We start from the raw sequence: 27,925 nt of genomic DNA, 5'->3' as shown, positions 1-27,925 counted from the left end.
TTCAGGATGAATTAAACAAAATTTGAAGAGAGACAGAAGTGGTCTTTTAGTGGACCCTTACAAAACTCAAATCAAACGGTCACATTAGTCACCAGATCTTGTTCGACTCGAGTACAGTGTATAATTGCTTGCACATGGTAAATCCCTAATATTTTGTACGAGGGATATACAACTTGACCAATCACAGCTGCACCTTCATTCAAGCTGCAATACAACCTTGCCATGGGCCTTCTTTCCTTCTTGAACACGGTGAGCCTCAGCTGCATCCCACAAAGAAAATGATCTGCCAACAGGGATCGTCATTTTCCCATCCCTCACCAACCTTGCAATATCTTCCAGAGCTTCTGCATCAGTTCTCATTATTACCCATGAATACTCTGCAGAAAAGCACTGCTATATCAGTGCATAACTAAAAACATATGGTCACACATATTGTCTTTTTTTTCCATTTATCTTCATTTTCAAGTAAACCGTGCCCACGATAGGCAGCACATAGGTTATTATATCCATCCTCCAGCACCTTCTCCACATTGCGAGTGTTTGAACAAGCAAGAATCCCAAACTTACATTATTGGTTCTGAAATTTTGGACAAGAAAAATAGTAACACTACTACAGCTACTGCTGTAGAAAGTGTTCAATTGGCATCAAACACAATTGGTAAGCAATGCAAACCCTCTCCAGATAATTTTCCGGTTTGTATGGTGATAAATTATGAATTCTGGGATTCCTCTATAGTGGACATGTAACATTAGTTCAAATTTCATGTCCGAATAAATGGACTGTCTTACTGGCATTGACATATACCATATTGTGTACAAATGCATCCTCAGAATAGATTTCTTAAATTCTATCAGAAAGAAAATTTTGTGGGAGGGACTAAAACTTAAAAGAGCACAGGCACAACAACAAAGAAGCTTTAAAAGAAATAAGAAAAATCATACTTTTCTATTCAAAGGGCATTGAAAAACGTAGAAAACAAACATTAAAAAATCTCAGAAAAGAAAACAAAGCTTTAGTAATCAGACACTAAGTGCAGTTTGGAATTTGAGAGGGATTTTTCAGGTATACGAAGTGCTGGTAACAAAGTCAATAGAAAGCCAACAAACAATACAAAACAAAGTTTAAAAAAGAAGAGAAAAGAACCTCCATATCCTTTTCCCACCTGTTGCTGCCATCTCTGCAGCATGAGGTACTCCCCCTTGTAGCAACTGCTGGCTGACAAATCAGCATTCTGCAACAGAATGCTGGCGATAAAGGTCTCACTAGGGTTGGGAGCCAATTTCTACACAGGAACCTGCAGTCCCTGCATTTCCCTTTACCATGGATAGTGCTGTACCAACTTTGCGTCAACAAACCCTTTGCAATGCAGGAAAACAAACCATTAAGCAAGAGGATAGACATATCTATAAACTTAGGAATCACCCGATGTTTAGAATAGCACATGTGATGCAAGACTCAAGCTTGCCAGCTTAATCTATTGTCACCTGTTCATAGAAATAGATCCACCTAAAAGTAGAGCTCCAAGGCATTGCCTTGCTGTCCGCTTGTGTCAAGCTCATAGTGCCTTAATTAATGCCTACCTAAAGTATCACAAAATCACTCATTTCTATAAGCTCGTATTAGCAAGGAAAATTAGCCAATAAGACTGAAGAATTTGAACCTTCTCTTCAAGACTGAACTACTGAGGAAGCTTTGCCAAGAAGACAACAGTATTTGGCGTCCATTGGAATATACACCTCTTGTTAGAGTAGTCACCCACCAGCAAATGCCACATATGCCTCAGACACCTCGAAGGAGGTGTGATTTATATCTTGCTATGAGCTTTCATCCCTGAGATTCAATTAAAAAGTTGTTGTTGTTGGCAGTTTTCCGCGCGATTATTGCAGAATATCAACTGACACCTATAAATAATTATATCTTTTCAGACTTTCTGCACCTATCCTTCTACACAGTATCACCTTCAGCTAATTAGTACACTCCTGCATTTTTTCAATCTAGGGTCCCATCTTAGTAAAAACATTGTCTCTTTTTAGATACAGTGTCTTTAGTGAGGGAAAATTTAACTTCTAATATTCACACCTATAATGTATGAATTCAAATCTTTTCATTAGAGTTGAAAGAATACAAATACTTCACTTGGATAGTGCAAGCTGAATCACTGGAATTCATGGAGGATCTGAAACTATCAGCATATCTTAATAATTCCTTCCAAATTTCCTGGACTTCAAGCTAAGGGCACTGCTGCTGTGGACGTTAACACGATCATCATCATCATTGTCATCACCTCTTTCTCTTAAGCTCTTCTTTTGCTACTCTATCCTCTTCTTCCCCCCTCTAGCTTAGGCCTTCCCTACAAAAATGGCCTATACAACCGGCGTGGTGGCCTATACAACCAACGGGTTCCTCGAACAATGAAATATATACAAGATACCTGCAGGCCAGACCTCTCACCACTCAATAGATTCTCCCCTTTGAGAGCCAAGCTACCAAGGTAGGCAGCTCTGTAAGCAATGGGAAATCGTCTGCTGAACTCCTACTGTGGAGCAACAACAAGCGTCATCCCTCTATCTGCTCCAGCCAAGGGCCAATGGATAGACCTCCATTCGCCACTGACCAGACAAAGTACAATATCTTATGAGGCCAAAGACTAGTTGAATGTTGTGACCAAAATCTATGAGCCTCATGTGATACATGCTGCTCAACCCTAAGCCTCTTGCAAGATGGCACTTAGGATAAAGACCCCTAGTAAGGTACTTTCAGCTTGCTTTGTTTTGTGAGAGAAGGTTCTCACTTCTTGCCTCTTCTATTCTCAACAAGGGAGAGAGCTGCGATGACCACTTCATGTTATCTTCCCATCCCAACTTCAGGAAGGGAAAGCCTGATGGACCTAGCTATCCACACTGGAAAGTTAAGGTGAAGACTCTCCTAACTTCTCAAAAACTTTAATAGGTGACATGGTACCTTCCGAAAACCCCACAAAATGGGCATTGCATATACAGTATGTAAACCAGGAACCAAAAGATGTCAGGTATGTTGACATTGGCGCCACTGGGTGCACGACCAACAAACAAGAGTGGTAAAGCTCCATCCAACCAATGGATCCCAGATTGTCGATGTTAGTGGATGACAAGTCACACTTCCACAAGGCCATAGGAGGAAATCAACAGTGTGTGACTCTACTCAGTGAGACCAAGGTATAATCAATGTAATTGTTGTTCCTTAACTCTAGAATCTTCTCTCCGTTTGTGCTATCACTAGAATGGAATGAAGGTAGAGGATCCTCCATAAAGATATGAAGCAGGTTGCTAAAAGCAGTATCAGAGAAAGGTTTCTACAATATTTATGTACATTGAGCGGCGGAAAAAGGCCAATCCCCAAAATTCACTACGTGCTTCTTGTGTGATGGGCAAGCAAACGAAACAACCATTGCCAAAGGAAGCTGTCTTCGGGAGACACCGTGACCTCTAAAAGACCCACTCAAATCAAGACATGGATGTGAAGGAAGAAGAATTTTTAGGAGCTTTACAATGGACACCTCTGAGACTTCCCCAATGGTGCATGCTGACTATGGAGTACTCCAGGACATCGAAAAATGACCTTGATTTTAGCGCATCTCAAGAAGACCAAGCAAACTTGTAGATTATGGCCCCATTGACATTCAGGAGCCAAAGACATTTGATGAATTGGAGGGTCACCCAAATTGGAAGGAAGCTATGAAAGTAGAGATTTGTCTCCATATTGGGATGCACTTAGGCGGAAGGGTTCTAATACCAAGAAATGTTTTGTCCAACTAAGAGAATGACTACCATCAGGATGGTTCTTGCAATTGCTGTGTGTGAGATAAGCAATGAAGTCGGCATCCCTAGATGGAGACTTGAAGGGAGAGATCTATTCCCAAATGCGCAGGCTTTAGAAGGCACTCGACAGGCTGAATAGGTCCTTAAGGGTGTAATACACGAATCCTTCATACCGATTAGGTTTTTGAAAAGTCCTTCAAACACCAATTTATATTTTTCTGGAAAAGAAAAATAGTTTTGCTTATTTTATATGTTGATGATCTAATCTTGACATATGATATGAAGAGAAGATTTAAAAAACACTCTTGAAGAAAGAGTTCAAGAAGAAAATAATTGAGCTATTGCATTAGTTCCTTGAGGTATATTAGGAGAAGTGGCATCGTCATTTCGCAACAGAAGTATTCTAGACAAATTCTAGAGGCTTCCAAGATGGAGGATTGCATATCAGCATCAACTCCAATCGAGGTAAATGCCATATCCAAGGAAGACTCAACCCCACTGACAGTCCTGAGCCACCACAGAGTGCTGGAGGTTGATAGGCAGCCTCATGGATCACTATAATATACTTGACATCAACTTGCAGTAGGATTGCTGAGTCAATTTTCCACGGAACTGAGGGAGGACCACTGGCTTGCTGCCCTGCATGTTTGCAGTACATAAGAAGTATTCAACACTATGGCATCAAGTATAGCTTAGGGGACACTCTGAAGAAATTATGTGATTCAGACTGGGCATGAGATCTTAACAACAAGATAACATCCTCTGTTTGTCGTATTATGTTGGCAAGAAGCTGCATCTCTTGGTTGAGCAAGAAATGTTGCGATGCAAGCAACCTTATACTGTGCCTGCATCCAAGAGAGTGCAACTGTAGGTTGCTCGGAGCAGTTTGGCTCATGGATCTTGGATGATAAAGTTTCTTGATAGAATGTTGCAGCCATCTTGAATTGTGAAAGCCAAAGCTACATAGCTATGCAAAGAACCCAGTGTTCCATGCTTGGACAAAGCACGTAGACATTCAGCCACTTTATTCGAGAGAATATCATGAACAAATACATTCATCTCCTTTCCTGTCCTATAATAGAGAATTGCCTCATATATCTTCACCTTTGGTTCTCAGTCCAGGCAGCGGGAACTAGCTGCTTGGGATTGGACATAAGCAACACTCTACAGTTTAGTCACTGGCAGGTGGTGGACAATCGATGCTCCACCCTCTGCACATCCACCTCATAAGTCCCCCGATGAGAAGCCATGAGCAATAGCATAGGAGGTAGATGGATGCATCTAGCCTCAATGTTTAACCATCTATCTTCAAATAGAGGGGATGATATAAGGACAAAACCATAGGCTGTCAAAACAGGAATATAACAGGCCAGCTAGTGACATGGAAGTCTAGCATGATCGTGTGGCATGTACGGCTGCAGATCTACAGCAGCCCCAAAAACTGCCACAAGTCACGTTGGCATTCAGTCCAATGATAAAATGGCATATGGCCACATTTTAGATCGTGTAATATGTGGTAAGTTGACCATATGGACCAGTTGGGTGATGAGGTAGTAAGTTAGCCACATGCTGGGGTATCTATGTCACCTGCCACGTCAGCCTACATCTACCATGCCTTGGCCTATATAAAGGAGAGCTGTACTCTCCTCTTCACACAACATCTCAGTCAAGTCTTGTGCCAATCACTTGGAGCAAATATTTCCTCACATCTCCCATCTCAAAAGTGTGCAAGAAGGCTTCCAGAACATCCACATTGCCTTCCCATTCCGGGACGCCTAGAATGCTCCGAAATGTTTTTCCGGACCGGAACTCCAAGGAACGCCGTTCCAGCATCCAGATTCTGTACTTGCCTGGTCCCCATGGACTGTCATTAAAAAACTGAATCTGTTTCTTGTTGCTCCTGCTGCTCCATCCCTCCTCTCTACCTTGCAATCTCCTCTCAGACTCTCTCAGCCCACCCTGGTCCCTTAAACCTCTCAGCCCCGTTGTCTCAGCCCCCTCCTCTTAGCCCACCCTTGCTCCTCTCTGAATTGTACTCTCCCGAACAGCCATGTGCCAGACCTAACTGCATTCAATGAACAAATGAGAACAAATGATGACAAAAAGTAATGCAAATGCTCTCTTGGACATGGAATCATCAAAACGACGCTCTTGAGCTGTTATATGGAATGGTCTCTTCACAAACTCGAATCGGACACACAACTAACTCAAAACTTCAGTGAATGTGTCAGGGGGTAATATTAACAACAAAGGAGAGACATAGTAAGAATTCTGCCCCTAAGAGCCTTGCAAATCATTATTGTGGGTCCAAAATTTGACTCCAGTTACCACATCTTTTAAACTTTCTGTAAATGAGTTAAAACACCCCTATTTAAACTGAGGGTGGTAGTCCAATTTCATGATTGTATAAAGCCTCCCCCAAAAAAATCAAGTCCCTTCTAATCAGTGAACAGGTGTGGTTACCTAATTTAAAATCTTTAATGCCAGACACCAGCAAACTCTGATTCACAAACGCTTGCTACTCCTTGCATTCAGTCACCTAGTTGTCAAACTTCCAGTTTCTCTTAGGTACTGTTTTGGGGCCGGCCAGTTTGGTAAATGTTAATGGATTGGCTTTTAGTTTAGCTTAGTTGTTTACCTTCAAGGAGACTAGATTATGTCTAACTTTAAAGTATGAGAAATTGTGTGCTCGTGTTCGTGGGTGTGTGTGTGCACGTGCGTTCATGCGTGCCGCGCATACTCACGCGCGTGCGTGTGTGTGTGTGTGTGTGTGTGAGAGAGAGAGAGAGAGAGAGAGAGAGAGAGATTTACGTCTTCAAGAGGCCTCCCAAGCCTATACAAGCCACTGTGGGCTGACGCAAAGGGCTCGCTAGGGCCCTTGCTGAGTGCTTTATCTCTCTCTCTCTCTCTCTCTCTCTCTCTCTCTATATATATATATATATATAGAGATAGATAGATAGAGAATTTGTTAACATTTTCGAAAGACAAAATCATGCTATACTGTGTATGTGTGTGTGTGTGAGAGAGAGAGAGAGAGTTTGTTAACATTTTCAAAAGACCAAATCCTCCATGGGAACGAGACAAAATTCATAGAATATGACCCACATGGGAGAGCCTAAATGTTTCCAATTAAATCTAATGCCAGTAACAATACCAATCATAGTATCTGGAGAGGACTAAGTCACCGGTGCAAGCAGAACTGGGTAGCGGTAAATCAGGCTTAGGCAAATGTGGGGTGAGGTTGGAACTAGGATTTGGAACCCAAATATAGTTGAGGGACGACCAGATGGACACATGATCCGAGCTTAGTTTACTAACTGAGTAATTAAGACATAGTTACAACAAGATGTCTTAGGGCGTGTGAAATTATTCGGCAGAGTAGGTCACTGGCTTGGGGAGGTAAGTTGTACATCTTTAGGCCTGAGGTACATGGAAGACTATGGGCCTCAAGGCATCCCCTCTACAGGATCTGCAGTGTGTATGGGGACCCTGTGGACTGACTAGGGATTTGTCCTAGTTGCCACACTTCCTGGAAATGGCTGGACTTTGGATTAGAGTCCTACAGTAGGGTGGAGCCTATGAACCTAGTGTCTCGTATCACATTCTGTAAGTTTTGCAAGGTAAGCCCATTGAGGCCGAAAAATGCCCAAGTATTTGGGTTGCCTCGTCTATTAGAATTAAGTGCCAGTTTAGTGATAGCTGCTTCAGCTTGCTGTAGATCATGCACTATACAGAAACGGCCAAGAGGAACAGTAAAACTACAGCTGTGATTCCCTTCCCTGTCTCTGTTTGGGGCTGGTTCCATGCCCCTAATGTCGTTGTCCCTGCCTCATCAGTTTACTAAGAATAACTCATAATGATTAGAATAAGGCTAGTGCGAAGTACATTTGTATGCAGAAATGTGGGACTGGACTTATAGTGTCATTGCAAGGTGAAATTGCATAATTATAAGCTCTGGATCTTTCAGTCATCTGACCTTCATAAATGCTACTCAGGCATAGGATAGGAAGTAGACCAACACATGTGAAGGAAACAAAGGGTTAGTAAGGCTTAAAATGCACCCCAAAAGTAATACAGAACTCTCTAAAGGTGATGTGCCCATGTGTATGATGAAAGTTTTATTTTGCAGAAAAATCATTCATAAAATATTCACAAGTCAACTTGCCATGAAGCATGGAGCATTTTTGCTCACCAAATATAAATCCGAGTTTGCAGACTAACTTTTAGAGAATAATAATAGCATTCAGAATAGGGTGATAAAACAATGCAGAAAACAATTTTCCCTCAAACTAGTCCATAATGCAAACCACCCATAGCAGATGCCCTGTTCAACCAAGGTAGAAGACCTCAAAAGCATTCAAGAAAATCAAATCTTTATGAACAAAACAAATTCTACATGTGTGCCTTTGTTGAAATTTAAGATATTATGCAACTGAAATGTCTTTTTGTTTTTTACTTTCAATGCTAGCATTCTAGATTTCCATTGATGGTATCTACAGCAACGTATAATGTATCTTTTTGAGCAATTGATGCCTGAACAGTGGAAAAATTAGGTTCATAAATGCAGTGCCCTTAAGACACTGTAAATTGGTTTAAATATCATGACCTGTCCAAAATAAAAAATCAGGATGGCAGAAAGGAGTTTACTGATGCCATGAGACTGCCTGGACTGTACTTGTTTTTTCAGCAAAGCAGCAGCTGCAGCTGCACCCCCAGCTACCAAGCCAAACTTGTCTGCATAATTCACAGTTTCTCCCTACATTGCAAAGCATTGTTATTTAAATAAATCATGCACCTCAAGGAAAAACGAGAAACAGAAATGATGACAAGCCTGCTTTATGGATTACTGTTAACCTCTCCAACACATGGCAGCACAGCATGAACACAGCGCTGCAAAATGTCTAGGCTTATACCTGGAGAGTCATGTAATGGCCGCCCTTCTTCAAAACATTAATACCTAATGCCTCAGTTTCTTGCAAACCAATCGTGTCTAAAACGGCATCAAATCGGCCCTCCAGCTTCTCCTTCAGATTCTGCAAAGCACTGATCAGTTGTGCTCTTAGACATGAAAGCAAATACGAACCACTGCCAGGAAGAAGCTTTAAAACTCGCACAACCAACAAAGCAGAATAAATAACTTTGAGATTCCAAGCATCGAGTCTCGAAATTTACTGAGCACATCTGGTGCGGTATCAGCTCATCAAAATTTGGAAAACAATCTTAATGCATACAGCAAATATTTAATCACAAAAGTAAGGCCCGTATGTGGCCATTAGGACTTGTCCATATTTTTGAGAAAAAATTAGTTGACATTCAAAACATGCCTCCTTAAAGATGTAGATCATTGTAGCTCTCCTTCCTAATCCTCTCTCTCACATCTCTGGACCTCTTCTCACAGTCAGTCACATCCCTTAATGACTGCTAAGCACACCACAAGAGACCCTTTGTTTCTTAGCTTTCCCTTGCTGCTTCCAGAGATGATGAATACCTATCCTCCAATCATATTCCTGTCACGCCTATTCTTTCACCCTTGCACTCGTACTTTTCGTCCTGTTTGGCTCTCATGTGCTACAAAAAGGGCTTACTTTTGGAGTGCTCCTCAGTAAGGGGGTAAGAATGTTATGTTCTTGTTGGATGCATATTGTCTAAACATAGGTAGGACCCTACAATCGAGCTAGGATTGGACTTCGCGAAGGATGAGACTGAGGCACATCAGAGACATTTGTCTTAGAACAAATGTAGGCCCTGAAGGAACTACATGGTCTTACCCCGTTCCTCTTTGTAACTGGTTAGCTACCTGTGTGAATCGGTTGGTGTAGCGCTTCACAAATTCATCAGAATCCTCAGACAGGTCGAAGAACTCTCTCTGACCGGTCCAGGTACTGTGCTGGAAAAAGTGAGTCCTGATGTCCTTCAAGAACTCCATCCATGTATAACTAGCTATTTCCATCACTGCAACATAGTGATCAGCTCACCACTTGTGCCACCATGTGACAGCTACAGCTTGAAGATGCATGGATGCTTGAATGCCCTTCTCGTTGTCCTCTGTAGAGACCACAAAGAAGCAGCTCTCAATCTGATTCAGTCACAAGATCAACATCGGTGCACGATCCCATTCTTCCTTCACCTCCTGAACCTTGCATTCTTGGTCTTCTTTGACCTCTTGAGCCTTGCGGTTGCAGGCTTCCTTTGCTTCTTGTGCTGCCCAGAGGTGTTCTTCCGTGGACTCTTATGCAGCCAGGTCCCGTGTGGTCCTCGTCTTCTCTCATCTCCTCAAGTTGTATCATCCGCTGGAGGTTTCAAATATTGTGCCGCCATCTGCATCGTTGCTACCACAGAAAATGGAGTCACCTACGCCTCCGTTGGCGGTGCTGCCAGTGGTGGTGAAGGTGCTGTTGGCAGGGCTCCACTGGCTGTGGAAGTCGTCACCTTGTCCTCCATGCTGGGGTTAGAAGGTGTCGCGTAGCTCATGGTTGACTTGCGAAAGCGTATGGTTACCATGCATTGATAAAACGTCCTCGATCTGCATTACACTCTCTGGAAAGATTTTGAAGCTCGTATACCAGCATGTTAGAAATAACCACAGCAAAGGGTATATACAGAACAAGAAAGATATGTGTTGCCCAGGAACTCACACAATGGTGCTAGGGGTGAAGTCCAAAACTTCTTTACTTAGTGCGCTCAACATACATGTGCAAGCCAGTAAATAGACAATATTCACAGGAGACATATAGAACCAACAGTAAATATAATTCCGTCCAATGGACACAATACAAAATGAGTCCAAAGTCCAACTAGAGCGTGGTCCTTTGTACTCGCCAAAATATGCTGTCCTCCTACCTCTATGGCACTTCTAGATCCCTAAGCCTGCGTGATCCCATAGAGCTTATGTTGGCTTAGTGCCTGCAAGCACATCTCCAAGCCATCCCTGCCGGACAGCCACCCTTGACGCAGTGAATGCTACCTTGATGCCTGCACCTTGCTGCACCCTGAAACACAGCCAAGGGTGAGAAGCCCTTCTCTAAGCTATGTCTGCAGCCCGTACACCTGTCGAGCATCATCCATAAGGTTCCATGTGGCATTGTGCCACTTCCAAGCAGATCTCCTTGCATTGATGCTGCCCCGAATCTGTAGCTGACCTCTTCTTGCAGCCACGTATGTTCCTTGGGTGTGCTGCCCATGTGGCAGCCCTGATATGCCCAAGTCTACCTCCCCCACTCTCTCCTCATATGGGGGCTTACAGATAGGGAGGCGACTTTCCAACACCCCCTCTCACCAATACATCTTGGCCCAATCCTAAATCCTTGATGAAGATGATCCCTCAACTCCCATGTCGAAGCCCTTTGGACCATTGCAGTGTCGATGTTGATTCCTTGTTTTTCAACCAGTGGCTCTTGCTCCTCTAGGTCCTGGTCCTCCAGGTCCGGTTCCGCATAAGCAAACCATCCTGCTACACATGTCCCTCCTTGGTAGCACTAGTTGGCACCACCACCTTCAGTCACATTCCTTCCATCAATCTCGAGCCATCCTGATGCAAACAACCCCCCTCATAATGCATGAACAGCCTAGTCTCTTCCAAGCACCAGGCTCTTTGGGTCTGTTTCAACCCGCCCGTCCTCTAGCAAGGTCCACAACCAAACAACCATCTCAAGCAATGAAATTCCAAGAATATCTCCAAATAAGCTACTCATGAGCTCTCAAGCAAGTACTCTTATGGCGGGGGCTTCCCTTTTATGAGCCTAAACCCTCGAGCTTCGAGCTTGCATTGCCAAGAGAGCTTTAAAAAACAGCCACCCAAACTACTCTTCTTCGAAAAAGGGAGTACTCAACCATGTGCAATGTGAGTCTTGAAGCGCACACACACACAATAGTTTTGCATACTGCCTATATCTTTGGGTGAAAGGATACTATTTTACACATGCATTATACTTTTGTATAGTTACCTATAGCTTATGATAAAAGGAACACACACGAGAGAGAGAGAGAGAGAGAGAGAGAGAGAGAACTTTAGATTACTACTCTTAGGTCACAAAGGATAACAAGATCGTGTTAATTTTCCATGGTTTCAGAAACAGTCCTTGGAGACATGCAACCCTTTGCACCCCTTTTGCTAGCAAAGGGGTTTATTAACCCTTGAAACCCCTTTTGTTGGGCTTCATCATCATGACTTGTATTGGTTGGGTGGATGAACCCGTTTTCACCCCTTTTTTCTAGTGGAAGGGATGTTGAACAATTCATTAAGCTTCTAGTGGCAAGGGCACTTTATGAGCCTACTGAAATGTACTAACGGTAGGATATGTTTCACCATAAAATCCTTGGTACCACAGCATCAAGGGAAATAATTGTAATGCACATGAGCCTCTTGGAATCGAATGGTATTAGGAAATGCGTGCTCTTAAATGGATGCCACCATGACCCCTTTCACACACTAACAAAAGGGCGCAATGCACCATGTATATACTATCTATCTTTTTCATTATGTATATACTTAGCGCACCATGCATATACTCATATTTGAAATGTAACCCTCCTAGCTCTTTTTTTGTGTTGGGAGATTATTTTTTTTCCTATAGGATTATTTTCACCATTTGGTTGGATAGATTTGTATAAATTTTTTTTTTTGCATCTCATCAATTTTCATCACATCTCCACGGACCCTTTCATTGGCGAAAGGATACTAAAAGGATGCAAAAACTTAATTTTGATGTCATGGCTAGATAGAACAAAAAAATAACATACTTTTTCTTTATTCAAAAACTTACTTTTGATTGCATAGTTAGATAGAGCACAAAGATTCCATCTTTTTTTCTTTTTACAGCTCGTCAATCCGAGCTACGATTTGAGAGTTATGACCATTTTTTCACCATCATCACATCTCCATGGACCCTTTAGTTGGCAAAAGGGTCTTAGAAGGATGAAAAATATTATTTTTAACTGCATGGTTAGATGGAGCACAAAAATTACATCACTTTTTCTTTTTACAACTCAACAATCCGAGCTACGGTTTGAGAGTTATGACCCATTTTTTACGTTCATCACATCTCTATGGACCCTTTCGCTAGAGAAAGGATCCTAGAAGGATGCAAAAACTTACTTTTGATTGCACGGTTAGATAGAGAAAAAAAATTAAATCACTTTTCCTTTTTACATCTCGTTATGATATGACCATTTTTTCACCGCCATCACGTCTCCATGGACCCTTTCGCTGGCGGTCTCGAAGAAATATTATATTTGATTGCATTGTTAGATGGATCACAAAAATTACATCACTTTTTCTTTTTATATCTCACCAAATCCGAGCTACGGTTTGAGGCTAGTCACATATCCACGGACCCTTTCACTGGGGGAAGGGTCCTAGAAGGATGCAAAATAGTACTTTTGACTACATCTTGGCGAAGGAAAATATCTCCTCGGATCCTTTCAAAAAAAATTGTTACCCACAGAGTGAATAAACCAAAATTTCATAAGTTTTTTAGGCTTTTTTTGCATTCTTTTGTTTGCTTCAAATAAAAACTAAGTCAATAAATTTAGTTCTTAAAATGGTATAAGTGAACCTTTAGCCAATGGAAGTATGAGTAATTCCTTTTTAATACTTTGAGGCATAATGCAACAAAAAAAGGACAAAGGACCCTTTTGTCGACCAAATGGTCCTATGGTCTTTTTTCAAACCATTTTTTATTTAATTTCTTGAGGCTCGATACAACAAAGAAAAAGTCCAGGAGACCCTTTGACCAACAAAAGGGTCCTATGGGTATTTTTAAGACCTTAATCTAAGATCAACTCTCTATGTATTACTAGCCCTTCTCCATTGCAACTTGTGTCACTTCTCTTTTGGAGCATCCACTTCCCCCCTTTTGACCTTCACCTCATTGTCTCCCCTCCATTAAGGGCAGCTATGATAAATGGAGGTGACCTTTCAAAAACCATGGAAAGTTATCATGATGATGGTTAACAAAAGTGCTCATAACTCTCTAACCGTAGCTTGGATTGATGAGATGTAAAATAAAATGAGATGTACTTTTTGTGTTGTATCTGACTGTGTACTCAAATAATTTTTGGCATCCTTCTAGGACCCTTTCACTAGCAAAATGGTTCATGGAGACGTGATGATGGTCATAAACTCTCAAACTATAGCTCAGATTGATGAACTATAAAAAGGACAAATGATGTATTTATAAGACTCTATCCAGCCAAATTATCAATATAATTATATTAAAAAATTGATCCTCCCAACATTATAAGAGAGAGAGAGAGAGAGAGAGAGAGAGAGAGAGGATAACCATGCTAAACATGAGTCTATGCGTGATGCAATGCACCAAAAGAGACTTCCTCTAGAGGAATAGGAAGAGAGGAAGAGAAAATACTACATTTTCTAATAAGAGTGGGGGCAAGAGGACTTCAACTAGCCAAGATGTTGGAGTCGAGAGATTTAGTGGGACACATGAAGAGCTTCTCCATGATATTGAGAGGAAGGACCAACATCATGATAAGAAGGCAGAGAGCAAGGCTCAAGTATGTAGATGATAGCGAGAGAGGTGGGGATCGCATTGGTTTGGAGGCCAATGATGCCAACTTTGAATTGACAAGTGGGGGGAATATCATTAGCAAATGGAGGGTTTTTAGTTTTAATTAATATCCTTGAATACCCTTACGCATGAAGAGCTTCTCCATGTTATTGAGAGGAACACATGAAGAGCTTCTCCATGATATTGAGAGGAAAGACCAACATCATGATGAGAAGGCAGAGAGCAAGGCTCAAGTATGTAGATGATAGTGAGAGAGGTGGGGGTCGCATTGGTTTGGAGGCCAATGATGCCAACTTTGAATTGGCAAGTGGGGGAGATATCATTAGCAAATGGAGGGTTTTTAGTTTTAATTAATATCCTTGAATACCCTTACGCATACCAATCATTCGTTCAAGGTTAGGTGGTATGTAGTAGTTCTTAAGGTGTGTGGGGACTCCATACCCTAGGGTACATATCTAATGTTATGGTTTTATGCTATTTTCAATTGACCAATGCAGTGGTTAGATTTCATGTTGCCGGAAACACTTTGACTATGATATGTTTGCTTTTTTTTAAAGCATGGATATGAATTGCATCTTTACATCTTTGGTATATGCTTGAAGGAATGTACTTGTGGTATGACGAGAATAACACCATATCTATAGTGTTTTGTGGTTTGTAGTTTGGGTGCACATTCTATGTTGGTATTGTATTTTTGGTACTACATGGTTGGTAAACATTTGTGTGGACCTTGGAGACAAACCTAGAGAGTATGGGGTGGAAGCATCAAAAGGGTGCACAACACCATTTCTCTAGAAAAGGGTGTACCATGAAAGGTCATTAGAATCAAGCTCGGAACTATAAGCTCGTGGGTTTGAGCTCGGGAAACAATCATACTCTCTTATGGCTTCTGTACACCTTCTCCATGATCACCTTCCAGCAATCTACTTCCGAGATTTGAAGAAGCACCCACACTTCCCCTTTTGCCTTCCAGGGAGGCATGGCACACACCTTCCAATGAAGAGCAAATTCTTCCCACAGCATGCTATAAAGGATCAAATCAATTACATAAGTACATACCAGAACGTCGCCTTGCCTCTGTGCTTGCTCTGAAAGCAAACCATGCACCTAGTGGAGGCACATCCAACTACCCTGTGTAGTCCTTTACTGCCCCCTTCTGAACCGCGGCATGCATTTGACCCTGAAACCTTAGGCCACTCCATGGAATCCTCCCTTATGTCAATACTATCAGGCAAGCACCTGGAAGAGTCCAAGGTGCTTGGAAGAGTCCAAGCACTAAATGCTTTCCTTCACCTTCACAAAGGTTTATGACTCCTTGTTTGCCCACATCTCCATATCAGACATCCTCATTGTGACTTCTAGGTCTGTATATCTTACCTCAGTAGTAACACACGGAGATGCCACCAAGAATAGTTTTCCATTCACTACCACATTGGCTATGTCTGGGTCCCTTGATTCTAAGTTGGACCCCTTGTTCTTCTGATCCACCACCTTTTTTCTGCAATCCTTCGCAAAATGACCTGGCATATCACAATAGAAGCAATTCTTCTGCTTCCTCTTTTTCTTGTTTTCTGAAGTGTCCTCTTCTTCCTCAGAGTTGTCCTTCTTGGGCTTGCCACTGCTAGGCTTGCTCTTCCCCTTGCCGACTTTGTCTTTTGCTAGCAATGCTGGTCATCACCTTTGTTATAGAGCTTATATAAAACCGCCTCCTACAGCAATAAGGGACCCAATTCCTCAAAAGTCAGAGGTCCGTTTCTCTCTCCTACTATCACAGTCATAATGAAGCCCTTGAAACTCTAAGGTAGCATCCCAAGTACCAGCAAGGCCAACTAGCTTGAGTCCACCTTCTGACCAACTGAGGCCAGCTAATCTCTCACAACTTTTACACTTGTGAGATGGTCATGGACCGTATCTCCTTCAACCATGCATATTGAACAACTAATGATTCAAAGCTGAGATCCTTGATGTGTTATCCATGTCATATAAGTCCCTTTAAAGTGGCCCACGTCTCGACAGGATCACCGCATTTGTCATCGTCCCTATGATCAATGCAAGGGCCTGGGCATCTTTGTCCTCCCACGCTTCGTGGATCTACAACAAAGATATCCTTACCCGACACATCTTTGATGACCGCGGGCATTAGATCCACTCTTGTCATGATCTTCCACAGCTTCCGGACCACCAAATGGTTCCGGATCTTCCAGATAAGATCATTTGTCCCGTCCAACTTCTCAGACTCTCTGAAATTCAAAATTGTCGAAGAGAACGTGGTCATCGTATTAACAATGACAGTAGGTCCAGGAGTACCTCGGGTTTGCAAAGGCGCAAAGTGATCCGATTACAAGATACATGCGGATCATAAACCATAAACTTTCAGCCTTGTGCCAATACCATCATGAACAAGTGGTCCTTTGAACGAGGTGAGAATGGAGGAGCTACTAGAGGCATTTTGTAAACGAAACTCGAAGTGATAGAGCCACCCTCTCCCACTAGGGCAAGTAGGCCATAGGCCCTAAAATTGCCAACCCCTCCCCCCTATAGCTACGGGGGACTTGGCGATTTCGTTGAGTGTTCCAAAAGGAACCCGGATCCCCCTTCAGTCGAGTGGTTGAAGCCCCTAATAAGCGCTATGAGCCACACGTTTAACAAACTAAGGAGGCACCCCGGAACGCAAGTTCTATTTCCAAAATGGAGATAGAACGCAAGTTCTAAGTCGAAGGCCCCATAATGAGATAGACCCAATAGTGTTCGTGCAAGCCGTACGCAGTGAGAGTTCGACCCCACCCCGCCAAGATTATTTGAACCACCTACACCTGAACCTCCACCACCAAAACCTTTCTTTTGTTGACATAGCTACTGGAAATCACCTGAGCAACCAACAAGAAACCTTTCTATAGCAACCAAATAGACTCAGCACACACTTGCAAGGGCACAACCCTCCAGTCGTTGAAATAGATTCCCTAGAGCCTTGAATCAAGGTCCTCCTTCAGCAAGGTCCTTGCCTTCAAGCTCCACCACTTGTGAACCTCCATCTGGGCCCTAATACCATGTTTGAAATAACCACAACTGAGGGTATATACACCAGAGAATAGATATGTGTTGCCCAAGAACTGACTCAGAGGTGTTAGGGGTGAAATCCAGAGCTTCTTTGCTTAGTGTGCTCAACATACACCTCCAAGCTATCCCTGCCGGCGGATAACCACACGAGGCAGTGGATGCTACATTGATCCCTACACCTTGCTGCCTTGGAAGACAGCCAAGGGTGAAGCCCTTCTCTAAGCTATGCCTGCAGCACTCAGCTCTCACTGGACCCTCTGGATGATGGCCCAAATCCCTGCTGCTTTGCTGCTCCAAACTGCTCCTCAAGTGCTGCTGCAAGGGATGACTTATGAGCCCTAAGGGCTTGTTAGAAAAGTGAACTCTCACACAGAGGGTATCCCACAGCGGAAGACTGATAGTTAGCTTAAGAATTACACGCGGAAGTGTTTCACTAAGGAATCAATGCTCATCAAGTGTGTGTACTTCACAACATTCATGTGTATGTGCAGACTAGCAAATATACGTCTGCCCTATGACTGGCCTGGTCAGCTGGCTCCAACCTGCTCCTCCATGTGGCCGACCCCATCTTCTGCAATCCCCGGCATTTGTGCTGCTCCAGATCCGCCTTTTCCAGGCCAGATCCATGCCTCGAATGCCTCGCCATCTGCTTGGTGCCATCTGTTGCAGCCTCATCGACTTTCTTTGGAGCTCCATCCAGTCATTGCCCTGCTCTTGGACATGCCTCTGCCAGTCGCCTACTCCACAGCACTGATTCGTGCTCCCGGAAGGCTTCAGGTATCCTTCAAGATGTGCTGCCCACATGACAGCCTTGCTGCCATATGGCAGCCCTTCAAACATCATTTTCTTTGTCTCATCCCTCATGTAACCTAAAAAAAATCTAATGAATTCTCTCTAGCCCTTGAATGCAGAAGCGTGTCCTAAACTAAGAGCACACACATAAACACGTGCTGGTGTCTATGTATTTGTCCATTGTTCGGAGCAGGTTGTGGAGGATTGTGTGACCACGCATTGGTTGCTAGCAACAATCCTAGGCTGGGTGTAAGCCTTTTTAAACTGAAATAAATACTCTTTTGCTTTGCTTGATGGAGAAGACTTTCAGTAGAGATCATGCTTTGGTTTCTTTAGGAGATGGGTCACATGCAGGCAGTGGTTGCTAGGCAGATGGCACATCTTGAGTACAGCCTCGTTGCGGGTCGGGAATCCATGCTTGGAATGGGAAGTATCCTGGAATCCCGAGAGGGACGGTACAGATGTGACTACCATAGTGATTCCTGTGTTGTGATGCCAGTTCTCTTATGGGAATCAAGCTGATGTCTCAGGATGTATGTTGTCAATAGGGTGAGACTATTGGTCATGGCAGTCCTGGACAGTGGAGAAAGCTCCTGTATGCTTTCTTTCTCTGCTTTGAGCAGATGGATGACTATTTGGGCACTGGTGACAGCTAAGGGGAGCTGTGTGGCCAAGTGTGGTTACTAGTGACAGTTTCAAGCTGTGTGCCAGCTCCTTGGAATGGGGATGAAGACCTACTGCCAAGAGTGGCAAGAGCAGTGAACAGGTAAAGGCTATGCAGGGTATGTGGATTCCCACTGGGATGTGGAATGCCCCAGATGTAAGGAAGATTGTAACCTTTATGTAGCCTGGGATTCTAGGCCTCTCACTTAAAATAAAGAAATACTGAAAGGGGCACCAAGGTTTGGGGCCAATCTATGTCTTTGTCTTGGTGCAAGGGCACTCTAGCTCCCAGTCTGCTGGTAATACTTTTGCTGAATTGTTTATGTAACAGTGTTGACTGGTTACTTGTTAGTTTTACTGCCCTTTGAATTTATTGAAGGCTTGTCTGCATATCCACATGACAGCCTTTGGTTGACTCCTGCCTGCCCTGCCAACCTGCCACTCTGTGTATGGCTGCTGTCTTGCAGATGTCAGGCTGGCATCAGCCCCCTGCTCATTACATAGGCATGTCCTGCACCTGTACCTGCTGTGTACCTGTTGTTGCAGACCCACAACTTGCTGCTGTGGGCTGCAGTACCTATGATCAGCTCAAGCTGCGCAAAAGGTTGCATGATGATAGGTGGTCAAGCTAGAGATTGCGCTATAGTCCTCAAACCTCATGGGTGGGGCAATGATCAATAACAATTCAAGCGATTCGAATTAATTCGAAAAAACTAATTCTCCTCACGTTGCTCTTGAAATATATCTGCATACAAAGGTTGCAGCCTCAAGCACTATCCACACTAGGACCCTTAGATATCAACAGAAAACATGAGAACCCTTAGATATCAACAGAAAAGTCATGTCAAGAGGTTTTTTTCCTATGCAAGCCTAATAAGATACCCAAAATTTTGTCTAGCTGATGATTCAGATGGAGAGTAAAATGCTGAAGTCCGACTCACTAAACAGAGATACGGATACAAATCAGGAGGACAAAAAACCAGGTGCTACCTCGCAAGTGTAGTCTATTGCCTGTTCTGCTCCTGCCTCCAAAACACGATCCATGCTGCGCTTTCCGCACGTGCATGTGACCTTGCAGCCTGCTGCTTTTGTGAGTTGTATGGCTGCCAAGCCAACTGCGCCCCCACCTCCCAAGACAAGTACCCTTTGACTGCAGTGCAAAACCTAATTTCAGTACAAGCACTGGCAGATTCATGGGGCCGTTTGCCCACAGTATCAGCAGAAATCTTGACATACAAAGTCGAGTGCCACAAATACACATTACCCTTCACTTATCTCAGCGGTTCCCTTAAGAGCTCGCCATGCAGTGAGTGCCGCAAAGGGGATTGCAGCTGCTTCCTTCACATACCATCAGTTGACAATGTAACTCTAATTAAAGTTTGTCTCAAAAAATGAGTAAAAAATACATTTAAGAATGCATTAATCTGTCTACCATGTGCGTTACTTAAAATAAGAAGTTAAACTTCACCATACGAATGAGCATGTGAGAAACCAAAGGTACAACAGTCACACACCAGTACATACCGTATGAGTCAAAGAAGAAGGCTTAACCACAAGCTGATCTTCTGCAAGTATCACATATTCAGAATATGTACCACGGACCGCTGTTGGATGCAAAGCACCAAACACTTGCTGTCCCACCTGTAGCTGTTTCACTGCATTTCCCACGGCAACCACCTCACCACTCACGTCACGTCCAAGGATCAAAGGCAACAAAGGTTCAAATAGTGACCGCCCGTAACCTTCCCTCATCTAAGCACATCATGGAGAGTTCAATCCCATTATTTGACACATTATTTCATTTCAAAAAAACCCTTAACGTCACAGTGTAATATTACCAAACTCATGCAAGGCTATAGATGGGTGCCAAGTTCAAACATAGCATACACTGCAATGAAAATGTCATCCATATAATGATAAATATTGATCGACCTCCCTTGACAAGAAGAGAGGCATAACACTACTATTCAAGGCCCCAACTCACACCTGTTTTTTTGTATACCTTCATGAGCAGACACTATACCAAATCTTATAATTTAGAAAATTTGGGAGACAAAGATAAAAGTGAGAGACAGAGAGAGGGGAGAGAGGGGGGGCGAGGGTTTTTTTTTGGGGAGGGGGATGGGGGGGGGGGAAAGGGTTTCTTAAAGGCCAAAAAACCAATCGGGACAAAAATAGAAAACATCATGTGAGTACACCCCCCCATGTGTGGAGGCTACTAGAAAACAGGAAAATAGGCAACTAATGAGCCTAGAAAACGGGGAAAACTCCTATCATGTCATATATCACGTGCCAATCATGAGTCACCCAAGCTCAACAGGGGTCCACTGGGATCTTGGTGCCTCCTACACATATCTGAAATCTGCTGCTGACATCCTCAACTCCTCGCTCAGCGATGTACTCATGGGCGACATGAAGCACCATGTGTTGGATTAGTAGGATCGATGATCCACCTATCTGAAATCTGCTGCTGACATCCTCAACTCCTCGCTCAGCGATGTACTCATGGGCGACATGAAGCAGCATGTGTTGGATTAGTAGGGTCGATGATCCACCTATAAGCCCCCAAATGAGGAGAGCACAAAGGGGGCCGACACATCATCATAGATATGGGTAGAGCATATACGGGTAGGGGGATGGATTGAGGCCGCCATGTGGGAAGCAACATGGCTGCCACATGGTCAGCAGACAGGGATCCTAGTTAGGGTGTGCTTGGGGCAGCATCCTAGCAAAAAGAAACAGTACAAAAGGATTGTTTTGGCACCTGAGCAAGTGCAGAAGGTACTAGAGGTTGTATGGGAGCAAAAGCAACAGGTACAACATCTACAGAATGTATTGCAAATCGTATAACATCAACAATGGGTGCAAAAGGGCCCCTGGAATAGATCAGGTCGCGGGACAGAAGTAGATGAATACACCAGTTGGGGCTGCAACAGAGATCTGGACGGGTCGGACCAGCATCTGAAAAGGGTGACTAGAGTTGGTAAGTGATGCAGAGCACCTGGAAGAGGCTGCAGGAACTGTTTGGAGTCGCACCAGCAGGTCAGAGCAGATCAAAGCCAAAGGAACTGCAAGAGATCTACCACACGGCAGATTTGGGACTTGTTTGAGCCAGGCAATGGCCCAGAAATAACCAGGGACAGGCGCGGCTGAAGGCGGGCCAATGGCAGGCTGCCACGTGCCTAGGTCAGGTAGGAAAGTCTACTGAAAAGACCTACAAACAGGGTTGGCCCAGTCTGCAGAAGAGTCGCTGGTTGGCTGGCTGGTTGGCTAGAGTTCCACCCTATAAACAGACCCCAAGGCTGGGCATTCTCTAGTCCATTGTGGCCATGGGTGCCTCAATTGGATCTGTCACCACTGCAGTAGGGAGGTCCAGATCTTCATCAAGGAGCTACCTACACATCAGCAAGGGAAGACGGAATCAAAGGAGACTTGTGCCTCACCATTGGACTGCCTTCACAGCAGCGAGGAGGTCAAAGATCCAGGAGCAAGCACGTCCTAACAATAGTTTGTTCAAGAGAGCAGTGTACCATTACGAGGCCCACACAAGCTCTAGGAGAGCAACCCATGCTGAGTGTTTTGATGGTGCCATAAGGAGGTAGGAGAACATTTTGGGAGCAAGCACGTCCTGACAATAGTTTGTCCAAGAGAGCAGCGTACCATTACGAGGCCCACACAATCTCTAGGAGAGCAACCCATGCTGAGTGTAGGAGGTAGGAGAACATTTTGGGAGCCACAGAAGTCCACATCTAGTCAGCACTCTGCGGATAGATGGTGGTGCACTGTGTCTATCTTTTGTATATTGATTTGGTCCACCTTGGACAAATATATATTGATATTTCTACTCTCTCTCTCTCTCAAGCATTGTTCATTTACCGTCCACATCACAGTAGTACATATACCTAGATGAATCCAGGAACATTCCCAAACTCATTCTCTAAAAACACAACATAGTGCAGTTTCAATCTCACGATAGTCACTCATAAGATTGAAAACCATAAACTCCATCACGCATAGCAAGGACTAGCTACTATGACATCCCCACTGACGTCATCAGCACCCAACAGTGGGTGTAGACCATAGTATAAAAATATGCTCTCACACATACAAATCCACACACCCACACATACTTGAGCATCCATTTATACAAAGTCTTCGTACTGAGTTTCCGTTGGGACTCCAGAGGTGAAGGGAAAACTCAGCCATGATGAAGGCTAGCACTAAAGGAGAAGGCTAATCAAAAAGTAGTCCAAATCTCTTCATTCAAAATACAACTACTTGTGAAGTCTAAACAATTTCATTTTAGTCTCTCATATGAGCATCTAAATCTAGCTAATAGGGCAACGCACCATTTAAGATAGAAAGAATTATCACAGTAGTACACACTAAGGAAAGAAGTTGGATTTGAATTTACCACTTTGTGATTCCACCATACTCTTTGGTTAGCTTTCACTGCTGAAGGGAGCATTGGCCTTAGCAAGCAACCTCCACACTCTCTTTTCTAACATGGTATCAGAGCCCTGAGGAGTGGTGGAAGCTCGAAGGCGAGAACCTTGGGAAGGAAATCTTGGTTCAGGTTGTAGAAATGAAATTCTACGTTTGAAGGACAGGTGCCCTTGTGAGAAAAAGGGCAACTTAAATTTGGACAAGTGTACAAATTTCCTAAGCCTTTCATATCCTCATCATGGCTGTTCGATATCCAATTCCAAGCATTAGGGAAGTAGGCAAGCTTGATGGTACAAATTATCCTCTATGAAGGTCTAAAGCCACCTAGTGGTTAGGTTGAGATAGCAGATAACGACTGGAGTTGAGGACATACCAAAGGTCACAAGCAATGCGGTTGGAGTGGTCACACAAGCAAATCCAGTAGTAGTGAATGATTGGGTGACGCGTGATGCGGAGGCCCTAGCCATCATCATTGGCACCACTGTGGATTCAGTGCTCTTGCACATTCAACTTGCGAATACTACTTTTTGGTGCATGGACCATCCTCAAGGAAATGTACGAGGCGAATAATGACGCAAGGATTCTCGACCTCGAGACAGAGTTGTACAAAATGCACATGGATGAGGACTCAGTTCAGGAGCACATCACCAAGATGAAGGTGGTGAGGGATCAACTCTCAACGGCTGGTCGGACAATAAATTCGCCAAGGATGGCTAGGCTCTTGCTTAGCATGCTTCCCAGGAGCTACAACAGTTTTGTCACAAGAAGAGTCGCAATTCTACTGATCTTCATTATTGGTTCTTTGTCAAAAAAAAAACCAGTATAAATATTCAATTGCTGTCTTGGATAGCTCCAAAAGCTTCGAACAGGAACCCGCTTGAAATCTGCAAGCAGTTAATTGACTTTTGGACTGCGATTCGTCAAGAACTTGGGCTTGTCAACAAGATATGATTTGCCAAATCAGATTGCCAGGAATTTGGGGGCTGGTAAAACTGTCAAACAAAATTGTCAAAGATCAATCCATTTGATGCCACGATCTAATCGTTGTTCATCTTCTGGATCGCTTCTCAAGCGTGCTGGTACTCTTTGTGTGCAAAAGTCATCTCTTCTAGCAATTCATGAAGACTTCATGCTGATCGCCATGATTCAAGGCTAGAATTATGAACTAGCTAATTGTCCCACGCAATAATTGTCCATGCAGCTGAGATAACTAGCAGCTCGAATTCTGGACAAACTGTTCCCTTCTCAGAATGTTAGCGTAAATCGGCTTGGGAAATTGCCAATGATCTCCCGAGCTCCTTTACTTGGCTATGCGCACAAGTCTCTTAAAGACGCTTGGAGTTGGTCTAGGGCTTGATGAGTCATTGCTCCTTCACTAGTACAGCACAGAGATATCTTGTACGTTGAAGGGAGAAACTTTCTCGATTCTTGCTGATGATAAGTCTTCTGTTCTGGATCATTTGCATTGAAAATTTATTTTGATGCCGTCTTCTCCAATCACCAGGGGTAGTGTGTGGACTGTTGGCAGGCTACCAGAAGCTCAAAAACAAATTTCGTTTTTGTGCCAAGACCCTCCAGATCAGTTCGTTTTTTGCTCAATGCTTGGTGTCCACGCCTTCAGAGCCCCCAGGATTGATTCGTACTTCTTCCAGGAGCCTTCTAAGCCAGGAACCATCAGTTTCGCAACTTATCAGGGCTGTTTTGAGCTCCCAAGCAGGCCGATTTGCTTCCAGACTGGGCAAGATCCTGAATCACACCTGCCAGGGGCCTTCTCGGTCTGCCAGACTTGCTGTTTACCAGTTTTGCTGCTTCCAGATGCTTCCTTAGGTCAGCGCACACAGTTTTTGCGGAATTTGCACCTATTTGGAGCTGTCCAAGGCCACCAAAACAGGTCGAAATCCTGTTGCAGCTTTCCAGGGTGCCAAACTGCCACAAGATTCACCTCATCCCTCCAGGATAATGCTACCAGGGGACAAAGGGGTGCCACAAGGAAGTCGATTTGCTGCTTTTCACCTCTCCAAGGCTGTTGCTGATTATTTCACCTACCAGTCTTGTGATCTTGTTGGTTTCTGCCTAGCTGGCCTGGTTCAACAAGGTTTGGTTGAGCCGCAAGGGGCGCTAACGATTCTGGTGTCTAATGCGGACCAGGGGCATTCTCGCTCTTGGATTGTGTGTTGGAAGTTTATCTATTTGCTGTCTTGAATTTTCTAAGTGGCTGTAAATAAGTGATTTGCTCATTATTTCAGATTTACCACCCTTTGGAGAACCGGAAGGCTGGTGACAATGGGTATCAACGAGATCACCCATAGTGGTCAGCCTTAAGAATGTAAAAGTTAAGGAGGCTGCTGGTTTCTTGCAGGATATGAAAGAAATGCTGCAGTTGGCTAAAGTGAATATATGTAGTGCTCATGATAGAGCAAGATACTATGCCAATCATGGTAGAACACTCAAATTCTTAAGAAAGGCATGTGGGTTTATCTGCAAATGCCAAGGATTCTAAGAATATGCATAGCATTACAAGATACTTCCCGTTTCTGTGGTCCGTATTTGATCATAAGAAGATAACTTAAAACCTACAACTCCCCCGAAGAATCAAAATCCATCCAATTTTTTGCAATTTGAAAGAGATGGTTGATGCGCAGGAAAGCTTTGTCTTTGAAAAGGAGTTGATCCAACTAGAGGATTGGACCATCTATAACCCGTTAGAAGAAAATTGGTTCTAGATCAAAAAGAAAAGCATCATAATCGTTGTGTATTAGCAAGGGTTGATAACCTTGTAGCTAGGGACCTAATGGCAAGCGTCCAAGGGGAGGTCTAGCATAACTATTTAAAGATCCCAGGGGCTGAGGCTATATAAGTGGCTTAACTCTCATGATTCGGGTAACAGTTTATATACCCTCAGCCACTACAGCGATTGCCACAAATATTTTGTTTGCACTGCCTCTAAGGAGCTATAGTGGAGGATTGGAACTCCTTTTGGGAATTTCCACATGTAATTTTTAAAAATTTTAATTGTGTTTCAAATTGTCATTTATGGAGATCATCCTAATTGCATTTTAATAGCCCAAGGCCCTTTCAAGGATCATTTGCTTTCTCTTTTGCATTCAAAAGCACTTGCTTTACCACTACATTAGAAGGCATGCCACGAGCACTTGTGCACTCTTCTTCAAAAGTGCTCAATCAAATCTTATTTCAGTAAATGAATGTAGCTGCAGCCATGACTGCATTAATCTAAATCAAAAGCTGCGAGTTGCCACAAACTTTGTCCACAATATGTACCCGATAAAGTAATCAAAACTTAGCTAACTGTAGCTGTGATAACAGTAATTAGATCAGAAGCTAAGTATCCATAGCTATCTGTCGAGAAGAACTTCACGATACAGGTAATTTTTGTGGTACACAATACTAATCAGGAATTGCAGAACCCGAAGGTCGAGTTGACAGAGCGATTGTAATGGTGAAGTTCGCACACAGAAACAGCCCAGAAGTTTCGATAACGCTCCAAAGGTTTTGCAAGCATTGCTTAAGAAGCATTTCAATCACATTTGGTCTGAAAACAAGATGATTTCCTTAAACCTTGTAAAGAATTTATCTCAGTAGACATTCTTGAGTGACCAACTTGCAACCGATCCATAATTGACGTGCAAACTCGCAAACTGTCCTAATCTGATGCATTGCACCTTCATATTTTCCCGATCTTGCTTACAAAAACTTCAAAAGTACCGCTAATTAAGCATGCTAAGCCAATGAGCTGGCTTATCCTTAGCAAGCTCATTCCAGATAATGCTTTTGTAAACTCACCCTGACATCAAGCGGGTTGACGGCAGCAGCTTTGGTGGCGACGAGGATCTCAGAAGAACCCAGCTCGGGCAATTTCTCGGTACTGCGAATTTCAAGCACATCGGGCGATCCGAAGCGGGGGAGCACAACAGATTTACATGTAAAGAGTCTACAAAGACGCAGGAGATGGGGCAATCTGGGCAAGAAAGCAATGGTGTGGCGTCTGGACAAAGGGGGGAAGAGACCCATGTGCCTAATTGGGTTGGACATTGCAGCAGGAACATGGAGCTTTCATTCTTGGACTTCCCGACACCCAACAACGAATGAGCAAAATACTTGTCATGTGGCAATTTCTTAGCCAAGCTTTCACACAACAAACTAAATTGGGACTTTGCACCAAATTAGACTCATTCTCCACACCTCACCCAACTAGCTCTCCCTGCAAAACGCGAATTATAGTGTGCTCCAGGAGCATTTTCACGTGCACAGACAACATGTTTCGATATCCGTGACATTTGGTTAAAAATTTGGAGAAAATGTTGTGCTTCAGAATGATTTTGATTCGTTTCTTGATGTGGATATACATACTAAAGAAACCTTGTGTTTGTGAACTTTCTATATAAAAAGGGATATCTATAGAGTGGTTTAGTGATACTCTACTAAATGCCAGCTGCTCACTTTTAGTTCACGGTCTGCCAGGCATTATCAGTTTTGTAGGAACCCAATTTTCGAAAGCCTACATGAAATTGGACCATGCATTGGAGGGCGAGTGGAAGCAAATGGGGGTTGCACCTACAGTCACCAAGTGGCTGCAAATGGGATCGATCTTGTGTGAACATTTCATACACATATTCAAGAGCATC

The 27,925-nt window shown here is 43.4% G+C and overlaps 1 protein-coding gene across 1 annotated transcript; it reads right to left on the bottom strand.

Moving 5' to 3' along the window:
* LOC147893495 (GroES-like zinc-binding alcohol dehydrogenase family protein) lies at positions 1-27,459 on the bottom strand. The gene is made up of 7 exons (XM_087385858.1): positions 27,084-27,459; positions 20,361-20,588; positions 20,101-20,174; positions 19,827-19,986; positions 8,712-8,831; positions 8,446-8,554; positions 1-377 (listed from the first exon to the last, which is right to left on the bottom strand). The coding sequence occupies exons 1-7, from the start codon at positions 27,330-27,332 to the stop codon at positions 196-198; spliced, it is 1,122 nt and encodes a 373-aa protein (XP_087241984.1). The 5' UTR covers positions 27,333-27,459; the 3' UTR covers positions 1-195.
* Between the last annotated feature and the right edge of the window lie 466 nt (positions 27,460-27,925).

Source organism: Dipteris shenzhenensis, chromosome 15, assembly GCF_047967505.1.
Source record: "Dipteris shenzhenensis isolate YYH24624 ecotype China chromosome 15, Dip_SZ_1.0, whole genome shotgun sequence".
Taxonomy (NCBI): Eukaryota; Viridiplantae; Streptophyta; class Polypodiopsida; order Gleicheniales; family Dipteridaceae; genus Dipteris; species Dipteris shenzhenensis.
This window is presented reverse-complemented; position numbering and strand designations above follow the sequence as displayed.

Bases quoted from the DNA above. Each gene is read 5' to 3' on its own strand.
- LOC147893495 (XM_087385858.1), bottom strand. From the start codon at position 27,332: ATGTCCAACCCAATTAGGCACATGGGTCTCTTCCCCCCTTTGTCCAGA. The intron at 20,589-27,083 runs GTGAGTTTACAA...TGATGTGCTTAG, and splicing joins TCAACCCGCTTGATGTCAGG to ATGAGGGAAGGTTACGGGCG. The intron at 8,555-8,711 runs GTATAAGCCTAG...TTTGCAATGTAG, and splicing joins GCCATTACATGACTCTCCAG to GGAGAAACTGTGAATTATGC.